The sequence below is a fragment of the Apteryx rowi genome, unplaced genomic scaffold, assembly GCF_003343035.1.
Source record: "Apteryx rowi isolate R43461 unplaced genomic scaffold, aptRow1 scaffold_406, whole genome shotgun sequence".
Lineage (NCBI taxonomy): Eukaryota > Metazoa > Chordata > Aves > Apterygiformes > Apterygidae > Apteryx > Apteryx rowi.
The window spans coordinates 376,436-392,050 of record NW_020450588.1 but is presented as its reverse complement, the minus strand read 5'-3'; the positions used below and the strand labels follow the sequence as shown (position 1 = coordinate 392,050).

Sequence of the window (15,615 nt, the reverse complement as noted above, 5' to 3'; positions counted from 1 at the left end):
TCTTTGCAGTTATGGGTTAGCCATATAATTTACTCAGACAGCCAGAAGGTATTAACAGCGGGGGGGGAGGGGGGGGAAGAAAGAAAAAAAAAGGATTCTCACAATGGGGCACAGAACAAGTAACAGCAGAAAGCAGGAAGAATGAATGAACCTGGAGTCCTACAAAATTTCAGAAAAAGTAGCATCAAGATTTGGAAGCTAGAGATCCTCTGGCACTTTCAAAAGGGGAATCACAAGGATCAATGGGAGTCACAAGAAACCCTCTGGGCCTGCTGCAGAAAAAAAAAATCCTTAAATTTTGGATAAAATTCCGCAAATGCTCACTTCAATCTTTCAGTCTTAACTGAGGTCTTCTCTTTGTCCTGCTTGCATTTGGTCAGAACAGAAGATAATCCATCAGATTTTGGAGGGTTCCCCCTGTCCCCAGCTAATCCCTAGAGCATTTAGGAGATTAGCCTTGACAGAGAGCTCAGTGTGCCAGCGAAAAGAAGATATAGCCTGCAAACAAAATGCATTTCTTGACAAGCAGGCAGAAGTCGCTCTCAGGCAGGACAATTTGGGACCAAGCTGCCATTTAAGCAAAAGGATCAGAGGGGGGTCCCATACTGCTAATGCAAGTAATGCTCAATGTTTTCCCTTCTCCCTTGCTGCAAACTGCGGCTGAAAAAACTGGAGAAGAGGGGTGAAATGAAAGCTTTAGTGAGCAATCCAGTAGCTATAGTTACCTGTTAAATTTGTACTAGTGGAACCAGGATCCAGGAAATATTAACATCATTTGAAGCAGTAATTCAGCAATAAAGTATGATCAATGATTTTTATCTTCTGAAGCAGGTGGAGAAGAGAAGCAAATTATCTCAGATGTTTATTAATATTTTCAAATTAAACTTTTAACATAACCTTACACATTTGCACTTGTGAACTCACCAGGCAATTTGCTGGAGAACAGGATTAAGATACAACCACTTTCATCCATCATTAATATTGGCAATGTTGGAAAATAGATTTCATTCCTGGGCTCATAAAGTTTAATAAAAATCATCAAGACTACTTTAGAGAATTCCATGAAACTCCAAATTAAAAGCATTACTCAACAGCCTGTTCTGTAATACATGAATTTAACAGATATTTCAAGTCTCTCAGTTACATTAAAGAAAGTATGCAGTAAACTACAATCGTCAAAGATAAAACAGAAAAGTGCCTGTGATCTACGGATCGTTATTCCAGACCTGTTGTGAATCAGTGAAAAGGAGAGTAGCAAAGGACATACCTTGGAACTGCTCCCAAAACAATCAAGTTGGCTTTTTGTTTGTTGTTTCCAATTACAGCATTTTTCATATCTCTGTAAATCCAGAAAGAAAAACAAACCCTGGTAAATTATGCTGAGGTACGGAGGGCTTAATCTATAGAATTTACTATTTCCATGAAGGCTTATCAAGTAGACTTTCACATCTCCATGCTGCACCTACAGGACTGAATGTTGCTTCAGGGCACRGTTTCCACAGCCCATGGTTAAATATCCCACAACTTCTGGGATGCCATTACGCCCCAGCTTATTCAAGTAAGCAAAACCCCAAGCTCTCTCACATGCATGCTAGACATGAAGAAGTCTCACTATTGAGGAAGACCAGACAGACTGGCTCATTATGCCCATATGTTCACTAGACTTCTAAAAGGGAAAAAAAAAATCGATTTGGGAATCAAATGCTGATAATATAAAGTATTAACTGAATACTCTAGTGGGCGCAGGAAAAGACATGTTAAGGAATAAAGAAGAAAGAACAAGGAGCTTCCCCCAGTCTCCGGAGACCAGGTGTTCATTCTCTTCTTCACCACAGGCTTCCTTTGTGATTTCAGGCAGGACACCAAAGCATCTGCATCTCAAATACCCAGGAATAAAGTGGGAACAAAGGCATTTTCCTATCTCAGAGTTACTGTAAGGGTAAATACATTAAAGGCATTCATACTCTGGTAACTGAACGAGGGGAGCATTTTGGAAAGAGAGCAATGGCTCTGCATACCACCAAGCCCTATTGAAATGCATGGTTTGCAATCTTATTGTTCATAAAATTGCTGCTGTATGCTAAAAAGCGCCACCTTGTTTTTCGTAATTTTTTTTTTATTCCGATCATATTGAACACATATGAATAACCAGTAAATCTGAAAGAAAACCAACTTGACCAGTTTCAGAAAGTCAAGACAACATACTTTTAGAAAATGCTCCAAGTTGTAAGAACTTTCATAAATCCAAGGAACAAAACCAGTCTGAATTCAGATCATTTTTTACCAAACAAAAATACATGACCCTGATGAATTTATTAATTTCACAACTATCAACAGTATGATTGTTGGCTGTGTCCCTAATTTCTTCAAATCATTTGGGAACTGTAGTGATTGCTTTAGTTGGTGTATTTTCCAATAACCATATGCAACTTGCCATTACATCTCTTTCACCTGCTGTCTGCTTTTTCAAAGGTTCCCTTCATACCTAAAGTTAATTCTTAAAAAGGTACAAACGTGGAAGCAAGATAAAAAACATGCCTTTTTCTAAACTAAAGAATGCTTTGAAAGCTCAAACTTGGGATAAGATTCAGCTGCCTAAACATAAGCTTAGGAGCACTTCAGTTGCCCTAAAGTATCCAAGGGATTTGCGGAGAGCTAACAAATATGATACAGGATCTATGGGGGATCTACATTTTTTTGGAGCAGCTGCTGGAGATCAGAGGCAGTACCATAGGGAATTCAAAACACTACTAAATACTTATTTTAGGCAACTGAATCCCACCCTAAATATTTAATTCTAATGAAAGACTGGTCGCAACATAAAGACAAGCATCTAAAGCACAGCTCCAGATGCACCACTTTGCCCATGTGCAATACAAAATTTCCACTAAACTTGAGTTACAACATAATCCAGTTAACTCCTCTAATTAAGAACGCTGGTTTCTATTCTTCTCTACAAAGTAATTCAAGCAAATCATGATTGACGTTCATGCATCCTTGCTCCTTCGTTTACCTCTCTCCCATTGAAACAGAGAAGAAAAAGTTAGGAGCTCAGCTACCAGCTCCGCTTACAAGTAAGGTTGCCTAACACTTTCCATAATAAGATTTTGGGTTATTTTTCATCAAACTATCTACTTGGTAGTGTTTTTTACAGCTATTTTTTTWAAAAACAGTTTGGAAACTGTCTAGAATTGATCACCAATTTTCAAGAGCATAAGTGAAATTAATTTTGAAGTAGCATTCCCACACACACCTCATTAAACAGCATTAGTACCGCTACACTCTGATGCAGAAATTCAAAGTTCTAACCCTCCTACCTTGGCCAACGCTGCGTCTTACTTTTCTTGTGAAAGCCCACCCGAGTTTAGTTAACTATGAGCAAAAAAGGGATTTAGTCTAGCAGTGCTGTTCTTTAAGATCCAGCTGCCCTGCATAAATGTAATACTTTGCAGTTCTTACGCGCTACTGAATGCACAAACTCCACTGTAACAAGCAGCTGACCCAAGTGTTTGACTCACTTTGCTCCAGCTATTAAGGAAATTTCTTAGCCAAGAAGGCATGCAGTTTCTGGACTGATGCAGACCAGAACCTTCATAAACCTCAATTAGTAAAAGATAATTGCCAGTTCTTAAGTATTTTTCCCTGTGACTCACTCTCCTGTTGCATGCAGTCACCTAGCCACAGGAGGGTATTCTAGGGATTTGAACCGAGTAGAGCCTGGCTGATTTCACAAGCTTGGGTACAGATCTTAGAGCTCCAGCAAGGGAGCACCATTAAAAGGAGGTTGAACCCCAAACAGCAGTTCTGTGCATCTCTTAAAACAAGCAGAGTCAGGAAGCCACTTGACTTGTCAAGCAAGCCATTACTTGATAGGAATCAGCCTACCTAGCTCAGCAGTTTTAACAGCTGGATATCAGTAGAAAACATGGGACCATCCTGTTAAGTCTTCCCTAATTTTGGTGAATTTATATTGTATAAACAGCACAAGACAGGAGTTAGAGGACAAAAAATAAGGTCAAAAGACTGGCTAAGCTGGAAATCCAAGAAAATTTAAGGAATGGACTTGAAGGTTTCATTTAACTCAAAAATTGTACACTAGTGGTTTCTACACTGAAGACTTGATACAAAAATATCCCAGAAGTTTTAGAAGGCTTGTAAAATACAAGAGTCAGTCCAAAACAAGGGCTGAAACAATACTCTGGATGTTTCAAAGGAAGGGAAACTGCACCAACAGATGAGCCAGGCTCAGGCACCGAACCACTCAGGCTACTCCAGGGCTGGTAACAAGGCCACCTATCTCTGTTATCCTCAGCCTCCAGCTCTCAAAGTCATCAGAAAGGCTATGCCACGTCACATACCCATGAAGGCAAGAAGGCATCTGATGAGAGTTCAGCCTCGTACCTCTCGAGAGGCAAGAGGCGGCACTTGCAAAGCACTCTGAAGAATTAATGAACCATTTATGGCCATGTTTTAATGCTCTGCTCAGATGATTTTATACATTTAAATGTCAGAAGAACCTTTTCTGCCACCTGAAGCAACTCTACACTAGAACGACTTGCTAACTTTATACCCTTTTAATATGTAAGAAGTACTGTCTATTAGAATTTGATTTAAAGACCCTTTTAGAAGTGGTAGAAGCACAGTGAAGTTCCATAATACTTGAGTTGAGCAGCTTAGTGAGGTCACGGTCCTGATCTGTAAGTGATTCAGATGGGGCTCCTCAATCCTATTTCATAAAATTCCTCAAAAAAATCATGCTGCGAGCCACGGTGGCTTGCAAGCTTGAGATATTTGAGAAATCCAACACAGATGCGTTCAAGCAGTTTAACTTGCAAGTCAATAAAATACCCTCAAATTGGTAAACTGACCTGAGATGGTCAGAGATAGGACACAGTAAGGATGTTTGTACACATTACAGGTCTTGATACCCCACAGGCTCCGTACCAGGGTTATCTCGTTGGATTCGCCGCTAACAGACAAGAATCTATTCAATGAACAGGATGCAAGAGGATGTGGAAACCAAGAGCATCCCTGGAATTCTGTAATCCAAAATTGAATAGTAGCTGCGTTTTATTTGGTTTATTATGAAGCACTTGCCAAAACAGAAGAAGTCTAACGATTCCACATCACATTTTATGAAGATTTTCCTAATTAGCAAGCCTATGTCCGTAAGAAGAAAAGAAGTGCCATGTGCTGTCTTAGGCTACCAGGACCCTGGTGAATCATATACATGGGAAAAACAGAGGGCAACTCTCCTATGTGAAAACATCATTTCCCACAAGAAGTTTGTGCTTGACAGAATTCAGATCCAGGAAGACATGAGAGTTGCCCAAGGAGGAAAATCAGTAAGGATCACTATTTTGAACAAGAGGTATAAACATCACAAATTTTTAGTCCGAAACTGTAGTCCCTTTTACTTCTGTGCATCATACCCGCTGCTCTCATTTTCTATAGTGAAAGAGAGTCCTTGAAACAAGGAGGAAGGAAACAGCAGGCAAAACACAATTAGGAAGTGATGAGAACTTCGAAAGAACCAGTCCACGGTGATTCTAGGCCTGATCTCCAAAGACGACAGTGATTCCAGAAGAGGGAGATGCATGGGTCTAGTTTTTCAGTAATCAGTCCCCGGCTCTCAGCTAGGTTGCCAATCTTATTGCCATGCAATGGCACAGCACAAGCATCTTCAGAAGAAAAATTTGGATCTTACGCAACTACCTAGTGCATTCTAGTGCTACCTGTTTTCTCAGCCTCGTAAACCCAGCTTTCTATACAGCCAAAAGACAGGTCATGAAGCTTCCATACAGAGAGCGATCTTAAGATGTTTCTTTGTGTTTTCTTTTAGCAGACAAATAGCATCCCGTGTATTAAAACATGATAGGTTAGATTCAAATTAAATTCAAAGAAGTTTAATGAAATAACTTGAATCACTATTCTTAATTTTAATGCACCGATTCAAAATCTGATAACTGATATTTATGCCTACATTTGCAGTAATGCAATAAAATAATTTGTAACAAACACTCAAGCAGGATGTGTAGGCTGCCAACAATGAAAAATGGAGAAGGTATCCTAACTGAGCACTTGGAAATATGGTTTCCTGAAGTGCTAAGCCAGCTTTTTTCTATCTCTTATTGCTTTCTGAAGAAATAAGAAGAAAATAGTCTCATTAGTTCAACCCTGTGACCATTCAGTTTAAAGTTATGAAACTCGCTAGAAACCAGAAATGCAGAAAGATTTCTTTTTTCCTTCCAAACTCTATACAGAAGGGAAAAAAAGTTATGAGCAGGTGAGGTTTACTAGCTCTAACAATCTTTTGGAACACAGTGATGCAGAAGCAATCAGTTCAATTATTTAGATATGAATAATGTTTTTTAAATGCAAGGCATGCTAGTTTTGTTAGAGTATTAACATCATACGGATGCTTAAGAGAAAACATTTTAGAAGTACACTTACAAACAAATGTAGATGGACAAAAGTTACAAGACCATCTAATCCGCCTTTTTTTTCTTTTTACACAAAGTTAATGCGCTTTTATTCTGACTCTTTGCGTATATTTGTTTAAAAGCACCAGAAACAGCTCACTCTAAATAAGCAAGAAACAATATGAAATACAACAATTTGCAAGTAAAAGACAGCCTTTAAGTTTTCACGATTCCTAGCCAACAAAAATGAATATTGTGAAAAGTACAAGTACTGGGAAAACGAGCATTCTAGTCTGTCAATGTAAATTATTATTGTAGAAGCAATTTAAGTTGCCAAACCATGCCATAAGCAGAAGTTAAAGTTCAGCATCTTCACAAAGTTGATTCTAAGTTTGGGACTCTCCCACAAAAACACCAGAAGTGCCTAGAAGCAGGTGTGCAGATCTCTGTACTGGCATGAGCCAACCTCCCAGCTGAGGGACAGAAGACATCTAAAGCACTCCTAGCCAGCCCTGACACCTGCATCTCTTCTGCAAAGCAGGTCCTGAGAAAGCAGCATGGATACGTGAACTCCTTAGCGAGATCCTGTTTTTACCCACATTTTTAAATACTGTAAACCAAGCACAAATATAAGAAATTTCAGAAATCTGATAGGAGTTTTCCTAAGTCTTGTTCCAGCAGTGCATCACAGAAGATCGTGGAACAAGATAGAGTGACCTGGTGAGGAAGAAGCAGTAGGAATTATGCAGAAGAGGAGCAAACAGCCTGCATGGCATTTTCTGATCTTATGTCTCTTGAAAATAGAACAGGCAATACATTTAAGAGGCCGCTACACATAGAAGAATATCAAACATGAGATGAACAACCACATGAGGAAAAGTAGTCGCAGACACTTTAGGCCAGTTCTTTGACTTAGTAAGCCATAGTCACAAAAGACTATGAGCGGCTTAGATACACAGAAAAAGCATCCAAAAAATGAATTGTCAGACTAGAACATTTACCTGTCAGAGGCCGATAAAAACATGAGCAAGAGAACAAGGCAAAGCATTCCTCTAGAAAGGTTTTTAAAACCCAAATGCAAATATCTGAGGTAGTGATAACTGATGCAAGGGCATAGCTAAAATAAAAACTGATTGTCACAACTTCAGGAGAGCTTTCAAGTTTCGGTACCGTATAAGCAAATGGCCCCTGGAATGGCTGGACTTGAGTCAGGAGCTGATTGCACAGCTAAGAATTTGGCAACTCTGCTTTCTGTAGCTTTGGTCTCCTCGTCCTTCTCTCCTATTCTCCCTCTCCTGTTTTAATGTGCAGATGAAAAACAAAGCACAACAGGAATTAACTGAAATTTTTACATATTAAAACATCTCCATCGTTATTCTGACAGTGTCTTACGTGGACACTAGTACAGCTTGAGTACATATTATCCAATATGGGAGTTGTTTTCTATCCCTTTAGCAGGCAATATTTGTACTAATATGATTACTAACGATGTTCTAATATGATTCACCAAGCGAATGAAATGTTAAAAATTTTTTTCCAACTCGGGCAAACCACAGAAATAATAAATCAGCTTATTTTTAAAAGTTAATCATCAGGTTTGGAAGAAAAGTTTCAAGACTTCTAATCATCCCATTCAAGAAATCAGTGGACATAGAGATAATTCTACAGATAAGAACAAAGTAACAGATAGAGATACTGTACTGTTACTCAACTTGAGTTTTGACACTTACAAACTGTTACAAAATTAAGATACAGTGTAAACTAAAAAAAAAAAAACACCCAACATATCAACAAGCAGACCCAAATCCATGGTTGTTCCCAATCTTACTTCTATCTCCCCACTGCATAAAATGAAAGTGCTGCAGAAAACAGCACATGCCTATGATTACAGCTATGCACCTCAGTCGAATTTAATGCGGATAACCCTAAAAGTTATCATTTAATCTAACCTTCTCCATATCACAATGCCACGGGAACTCCTTTCAAAGAGCTGTACCTTTAATTAGAAATATTCATACCTTATTCCTACCCTGAATCTGTCTTCAGTTTCCAGCACTGATCTTGGTACATTTGCATGCAACTGAACGAAGAGTCCTCTCATATCAAATCTTTATTTCCATACAGGTGTTTAAAGCAGTCAATTCACATGCTAGCCTTCTATATTAGACTTGCATTAACAGCTTAAGCTCTCCAAGTCTTTGGTTGCAGTTTCTACTCTTACTCCTTTCAATTCTCTATGGTTTACTGACGAAACGGGGGTGCTGCTTTTCCCACCTGTCTCAAGCACGTTGTCTTTATCCTTTGCACAGGGTCTGGCAATTGTGCTACGAGTTAGATGCAATCACTAGTCAGCAGAGAAATCGTCTACAGAACCTTAAGAATGAAGTTCCCCAAATTTCAGATGCCTGAACTCAGCAGCATATGGGAGTTTAGCTACTTATTAGGTAAACATTTGAAATTAAAAAAATAATAATAATGGTTAGAGCTCTGCATCATCAGCATTTCAGCATCGATCTCCACTACTTAAATACTAGCTCATAACAGGAATGAATTATTCAGAGAAGAGTATGGGGAAACTACTACAAAATCTGACTCTTCAGTGGAACTCTTAGAAACCAAGAAATTTATTATTTTATGAGGGAACAACCACAACAACAAATTACTTTTTTCACAGCTATTCTAAAGCACCCAGACTGTACAAAAAGAATAGACTCTGTCACCGTTTCCTGAATACAAGGAAAAACTTCTTCCCTGTGAGGGTGACAGAGCACTGGACCAGGCTGCCCAGAGAGGTTGTGGAGTCTCCTTCTCTGGAGATATTCAAAAGCCGCCTGGACGCGATCCTGTGCAACGTGCTCTAGGTGACCCTGCTTGAGCAGGGGGGTTGGACTAGATGATCTCCAGAGGTCCCTTCCAACCTCAACCATTCTGTGATTTACTAGAAAATACCAAGCCTAAGAGGTAACAGAACGGACCAAAAATATACAAAGTATAACAGCAACAATCCTCTAAAAAACTGTTCTCTTTGCGCAGGGCCCTTCTGGCGGAAGCTGAGACAAGGGAACATTCCAAGAACAAGGCACGGCTCCCGCAGCAAATTTAGGTCTGGTAGTGGCCATTACAAGACTGAACATGTGACTGTATATATTTTGGATGCATAACGTGAAAACAAGTGCTGTTCATTACTTAGAGTAGGTTGGTTTGACAGGACACGAAGAACAAGAGGCAGAAGCAGCCTCTGCGTAACTGTCTGAAGGGGGTACCTGTTGCTCCATTAGAACTGAGATGGGAATTTCTTCTCTTCCCACTCCATGAAGCTGCCTCTTATATTTCACACAGCTTTCCCTGCAGGCATGTGTGGAACACTGCACTGATGCTCTCATTCCAATTGCCATAGCTGAGAAATACAAGATACTATTATACAATCATCTAAACATACGCCTGGAACAGTTTTTCAAATCCAAGAATACACAAACGAAAAAAACTGCATGTAACAAATGCACACAGTTTGAGGTGTTCCCAACTAATTTCAAAGCAACCAACTACAAAAGAGATACAAGATAAATTCTGGGAAAGCAGTTTACTACTTGAGCACGAAAACATATTTTTTTCTGGTTTGTTACTACCCTTCTTGTATCTTCTATTTGAAGATGACAGAAACCAGCAAGCAGCACAGAACATCCTCAGTCAAATGCAAGTACAAATCCATTGCCCCTTTAAAGAACTTTTAACACATACATAACTTTACATTCAAAACCTACAAAAGGATATCCTGTGAAGGCCTAATTGCATCTTCGTTGTACCAAAATATCATTTGCATTTTAAGAAGTCTTCAAAACACTTGAGCATAACCACTGCAGAGCTGTCAATCTGAGCGTGCAGGGACCCTAAAACAGTAGCTGTCAGATGCAAAATGGTCACATGTTCTGACCTATATGCCAACTATTACACTTTTCATATCAACAACATTAATTCTCAAACACTCAAAACCATAGAAAGCACATATAAAACAAAATAAGTGTACTGTATAGATCTACACCAGTATTCCCACCACAGCAATTGGGCATGCTCAACGGGAAGAGGGAAAATGTAAACATATACTTTAAAATTGGTTCTTCAGTGACAAGTGGCATTTCTATAGCATGTGCCTTTCATTTTCCTGAAAAAGAAAATAGCCCACCCAGGTCTGGAAGATGCTGATCTGGTAACTCCAGCTGACTGGATTAAGCTGACCCAGAAAGGATAGAAGCAGCAGTAGCATGGGAATCCTCAGTGCAGCATGATGCTGACTAAGTGCAGGTCTTAAAAGATGACACCCTTTGACTGCTGAGGAACAGCACGATGAGAAGCAGTTGGGACCCTGAGTAAGCCAGAGTTGTCTGGAAGAATGCTCCTTTCCAAAACAGCCCTTGAGATGGAATTACATAGCTCTCTAAAATGATAGATCACCTCCTTGAAGGCACCAGGCTAACTGCAAGCATGACAAACGGTCTCTTAAAAAAGCCTGCGACAAGCAAGTAAATTGGCAGACAAAAATAGGTTTCAGTCTTGCATGTAAACAAAGTGGCCCTGAGCTTCAGAGTGTGAAAAGCAAATGACAGTCTAAAGATCACCACCTAGAATTATTTAAAAAAAAAAACAAAACACACTGCTGTGCTGCAAAGCACAGGCTGTTGTTGCAGCAACAATCATGGGATGGATGAAGCTTTTACGACGCTGGAGAAATTTACAGTTACCTACGTTCTGTTCTTCTGCCTTTAACTGCAAAACATTTGCTGAGCGAGCACAGTATTTAATCCCCTACGACATTCGTTTGAGGCAATCTATGCACTAGCAACACTGAATATAGTCAATAGCCGCATACCTGACATTACTGCTGACCTTGCAGAACGCAGTCTTAAAAGTGTATTTTGAGACAATGTGAACTGTAGAACAGTATATGGAAGATGAAAGGTTTAGAAGCGCACCTAGGTAGACACAAAGCAAACTCGTAAGACTTCTCAAGCATAATGTACCGTTCAGGTTTACAGAAGGAAACTATGTCTATAGCAAGCTGGCTCAGCTGCAAGGACAATAAATAGAAAGATAAATACGCACACTTCCGTACAGATGTGGATATGCAGAAATGGCCTTATACATTTTAAATAGCTCTCAATGAGGTACAGTAAAAGCCAGCAGTCATCCTTTTAAGAATCTCAAAATTTCAAAATCTGAACCGAAATTAATGATTTACTGGTGGGCACAAACACTTACTTCTTCCCTGTGTACCTACTATTAAAGCTCAAATGAATATGATGATAGAAACGATGTGAAAAGAAGTTCTGCAGGGAACTTGGCATTTTGAAATAGGATCAGTGGAGCTACATACAGCAATACCAGACAAAAGGGAAATAGTTTCTCAAGTTTTCCCATGAGGAGAAAAAGGAAAAAGCTCCTAAGCAGGTAAGACTTCATTATCTGGAGAAGGAAAAAGAGAAGGAAAGGAAAAATAAGAGATTTGATAAATCAGATCCTTTCAGCATAGGTAACACTAAGCCTTCTCAAGTTACAAGATGTCAACTGGATTGACATGATTTTCAAGTTCAAGAAATATTTAACTATATTTTACCTTTATAAAACCTAATTCAGAAGTTCACTTTCATTAAAATGTACAAGAGTGCAATAAAAGAAAAGCCCTAAACTCAAGTTATTCTTCCAAGTTTCCTTAATACCAGGTGAAGAACAGAACTCCTGCACCTGAAGACAATCTGCAGAAACAAACCCTCTCAAGACAGCCTATTTTCTGGTCCTCAGCATTCAAACAGTTCCATCAAAATAAAATCTAGGTCATCAGTGTTTTCAGCCAGGATGCAGGAAAAACAGCACATCTTATGAACCAAAGATTTTCAGCGAATTATGCAGAACACTTGGCAAAGCTTCTGACAGACATTTCTGATGGGACTTTAATCCCCTTCTCCACAGCTCACCGTAGTATCAGTTCATTCCAGGTTTAGTACCTTTTTCAGATACACTGAAGTCAAAGGAAGAAGGGCAAAGTAGTTCTTTTCTGCCCGAGGAGAATCTTGGACTGACAGAATTTGTTGCAGATGTTACACACTACTCTAAACAGAACTGTATCACATCCATCCACCCATATTTGGGAAATAACAAATCCATCACATGGGATTTGCTTAGTGTCACGAAAGATACATTCTCAGAATTAGGATCTTAATCAGAATGTCACCAATATGGCTTACCATCCAAATCTGTCCTGTAATTTCTTCCCCCTTTTCCCCTGTACTCTTCAGAGGCACTAATCCTGTCAGATCTTTGACTTTAAAAGGTCTAAGGGAAGGCATCTTCTGTGCAACTCCTTCAGCAGTTTCAAAGTAGCAGCATCTGTTATTTCGACAACTAGAATAACTCTGATCCCTTGTTAAAATACACCTCCTTCTTCAAACCTGTCCTTACACACAACCCCTTATAATCTCTCCAAACCTCAGAGCATTTGTTTGAGAAGAAATGGTTCCTCCACAAAGCTCAGCCTCAAAGATATTGCTACGTGGTCTTCATGGTACCAAAATCCAAATGGTAGCAAGAACAGAATCCAAAAGAAGTGGATCCAAAGTGGATCCGTAAAGGACATATCCAAGTACCACAGGAAAAAGAGGATCTGAAAAAGCTGCATGATAAAATGACCATAAAAGGGAGCTACGAAAAATTCATGAGGCAAAGCAGCATAAAATCTCTTATAATGGAAGGCAGGAACCAAGCTGTCAAACAAAAAAGAAAGTTATTGTAAAATATACTGGCATTTTGTTGTCTTTAAATGGATAGTTTATGATCTCTAACTGCAGAGACATATTCCGCAGTTACATAGTTGCCCCTTATCCATGTATTTTGTTCTCAGATCACAGAAAAACCGAAAGGCAGCTCTAGAATCTATTGACATTCACGGACAAGGGGAAGAATTTCAGATGTCAGCTGAGACAAAGAGACTGCCTAAGATTTCTGTTTCTGGGAAAACTCTTCACTTAAACTTCAGAAGATGTGAATAACAACCCAAAAGATAGGGAAGGGATTCCCAAGGGCTGGGATTCCACAGTTCTTTGAAAAGAAAGGACAGCAGGGAGGGAGCACCACCCAGTGCTCAGAGCATCCGCCAAGGAGAAAGGAGGGGCTCAGTCAGCCTGCTTGCACACAGGGTGAGACACATCCTTGCCCCTGGGAACATCCAGCTCACCTTTGTGAGCAGTGGACTAAGGCGGCCAAGAAGTAGAAACAAAGGGACACTTTTCCATAGAGAACAGTTAAGAACCTGTAAATAGTTACATTGGAGGACCAGAAGGTTTTATATAGGTTAAAAAAAAAAAAAAAAAAAGGATATTCAACAACAAAAAAATTCCAAGACAGTTTTATGCATGCTGGGTTTTTTCATGCATTTCAAAGGGACTCTGATATGTTGCCTACTCCCTCCATGGAATGCTTTCGGGAGTCACTTTGCTCATCGGCTATTGGAAACACCTCAGACTGTCCATGAGCAATGAAACCCAACATTATTGGCCTTTTGGTCTACTTGGTGCTTTGATGTCTTCTGGTACTTTGCTAGTTAGCCACAGCTAGCAAGCAAGTTGCATGTAATCCTGAGAAAGCCTGGTTTCACCACTAAAAGTCAGTCCTAGGCAAGGAACTGTGTGCTACATCCCTGTCTGAATATAATGGAAAGTACAAGTCCAATGGAAAGTACTGTACAAGGACAGTAAGAAAACAGCTAGATCTTTGCACCAATTTTACTACGTGTTCACTAGTGGGAGTCTTCTACTGAATCTCTCAGTCATTATCTCCTATCACTGGCATGCAAGAGAAGTACAGAAACATAAGTTATGTCTAAATTAATTTCTATGGAAGCATTTTCTTTCAGCTCTCAATTCCCTTTGATAAGATAGAAGCCACACATCAAAAAAAAAATCAACACTCCAGGCATGGCAGCAGGGGAAAGAGCTGAAGAGGCAGGTATGCTGACTTGGCAGTGAAATAAGAGAAGAGATTCTCATCAGACCTGGAAAAGGAGCAAAGAGAAAAGGCCAGAAGGAAGAAAAGTATCAAAAATAATTTTGGATGCTCACAGAATGTTTTACCTCACTTCTGGCAATTGGGAGGCTGGGTTACCAACCATACGTACCACAGAGTGATAGTATGCTAAACAGACACTATCATGTTTGCATGAAAATTCATGTAACAAGTTTTCCAATAGGACTTCTCTAAAAAGACGGGAAGAATCTCTTTCCACTGGCATACCACACTACCGGGCTTCAAGCAAACCTAGCCTAGGCACAACAACAGTTCAAATATGTTTCATATGACTTACATGACACCTTGCAGGACTTTCTGGGGATCGAGGTCAAATAATCTATCAACATAGTGGCGGCTACTGGCCGTTACTTCCTGCAGAGAAATAAAAATAATTTTTCTTTTAGTATATAATTTACATCAACTCATAATAATGGCAGATAAAAAGGAATGACTAAAGCAGCAGCAAATCTACAAAACCTACCAAGCAAGATAGCAGCAAAACCACAGAATCATATTTAAATGTGCAGTATGTTACTGCTGGGCAACATCCACACAAAGAATTAACCCTGTGTTTAAACGTGATTTAAATAAGCTGTACCTAATGTGGACACCCGTGTATTACGAGTCAAAGCAAGTTAATGGAGTACCTCCAGGTATTTAAATATTTATGGACAGGACAGGCAAGAAGGGGTCCACTTTAGGCATCAGTACTGCCTTCGCTTCAATCTTATTACGTGTAATTACTATATAGAAAAAACAGAGTTCTCATACAGAAAAAGCTCTTAAGAACAGTTAACGTTGCTCAAGAAGAACGCTCACAAGCAACCTCTCAAAAATAAGGAAGCTCGTATTAGGACATTTTTCTGAAACTTACCTTATCGTAACATATTTACACACTTCTGAGACTCCGTACTCCACAAACCGCCCCACACAATTCCACCAGGGAGAGCAGCACAATACTCTCCCTAACGTTCCCAGGGCGACTCTCTAATACAAAGTGAACTAACTCTCCTCTCGGCAACAGGACCACGCTTGCAGGTTAAACGTTTATGCACCAGTGATGTGTTATTCTGCAAAGCTGGAGATGGCAAGCAGTCCAGAAAAGAAGGGTGGGAAAAGGGAAGGGAAGGGAAGGGAAGGG

The 15,615-nt window shown here is 39.6% G+C and overlaps 1 protein-coding gene across 11 annotated transcripts in view; it reads right to left on the bottom strand.

The window, feature by feature from the left end:
• ARMC8 (armadillo repeat containing 8) overlaps positions 1 to 15,615 on the bottom strand; it is a 75,594-nt gene extending 59,979 nt beyond the window's left edge. For 2 of the 11 annotated variants that reach the window (XR_003255166.1, XR_003255164.1), the window contains exons 1-4: positions 15,349 to 15,615; positions 14,770 to 14,846; positions 11,287 to 11,389; positions 1,268 to 1,339 (exon numbers count right to left, since the gene is read on the bottom strand). Coding sequence is in view for 6 of the 11 variants with exons in the window: in XM_026075582.1 (XP_025931367.1) it covers positions 1,268 to 1,339; positions 11,287 to 11,389; positions 14,770 to 14,821 (227 nt within the window). In the remaining 5 variants the exon portion in view is untranslated. Of the gene's footprint in view, positions 1 to 725; positions 823 to 1,267; positions 1,340 to 9,685; positions 9,820 to 11,286; positions 11,390 to 14,769; positions 14,848 to 15,348 lie in introns of those variants that run through there. The other 9 variants (XR_003255165.1, XM_026075582.1, XM_026075584.1 and 6 more) reach the window with 9 other exon arrangements.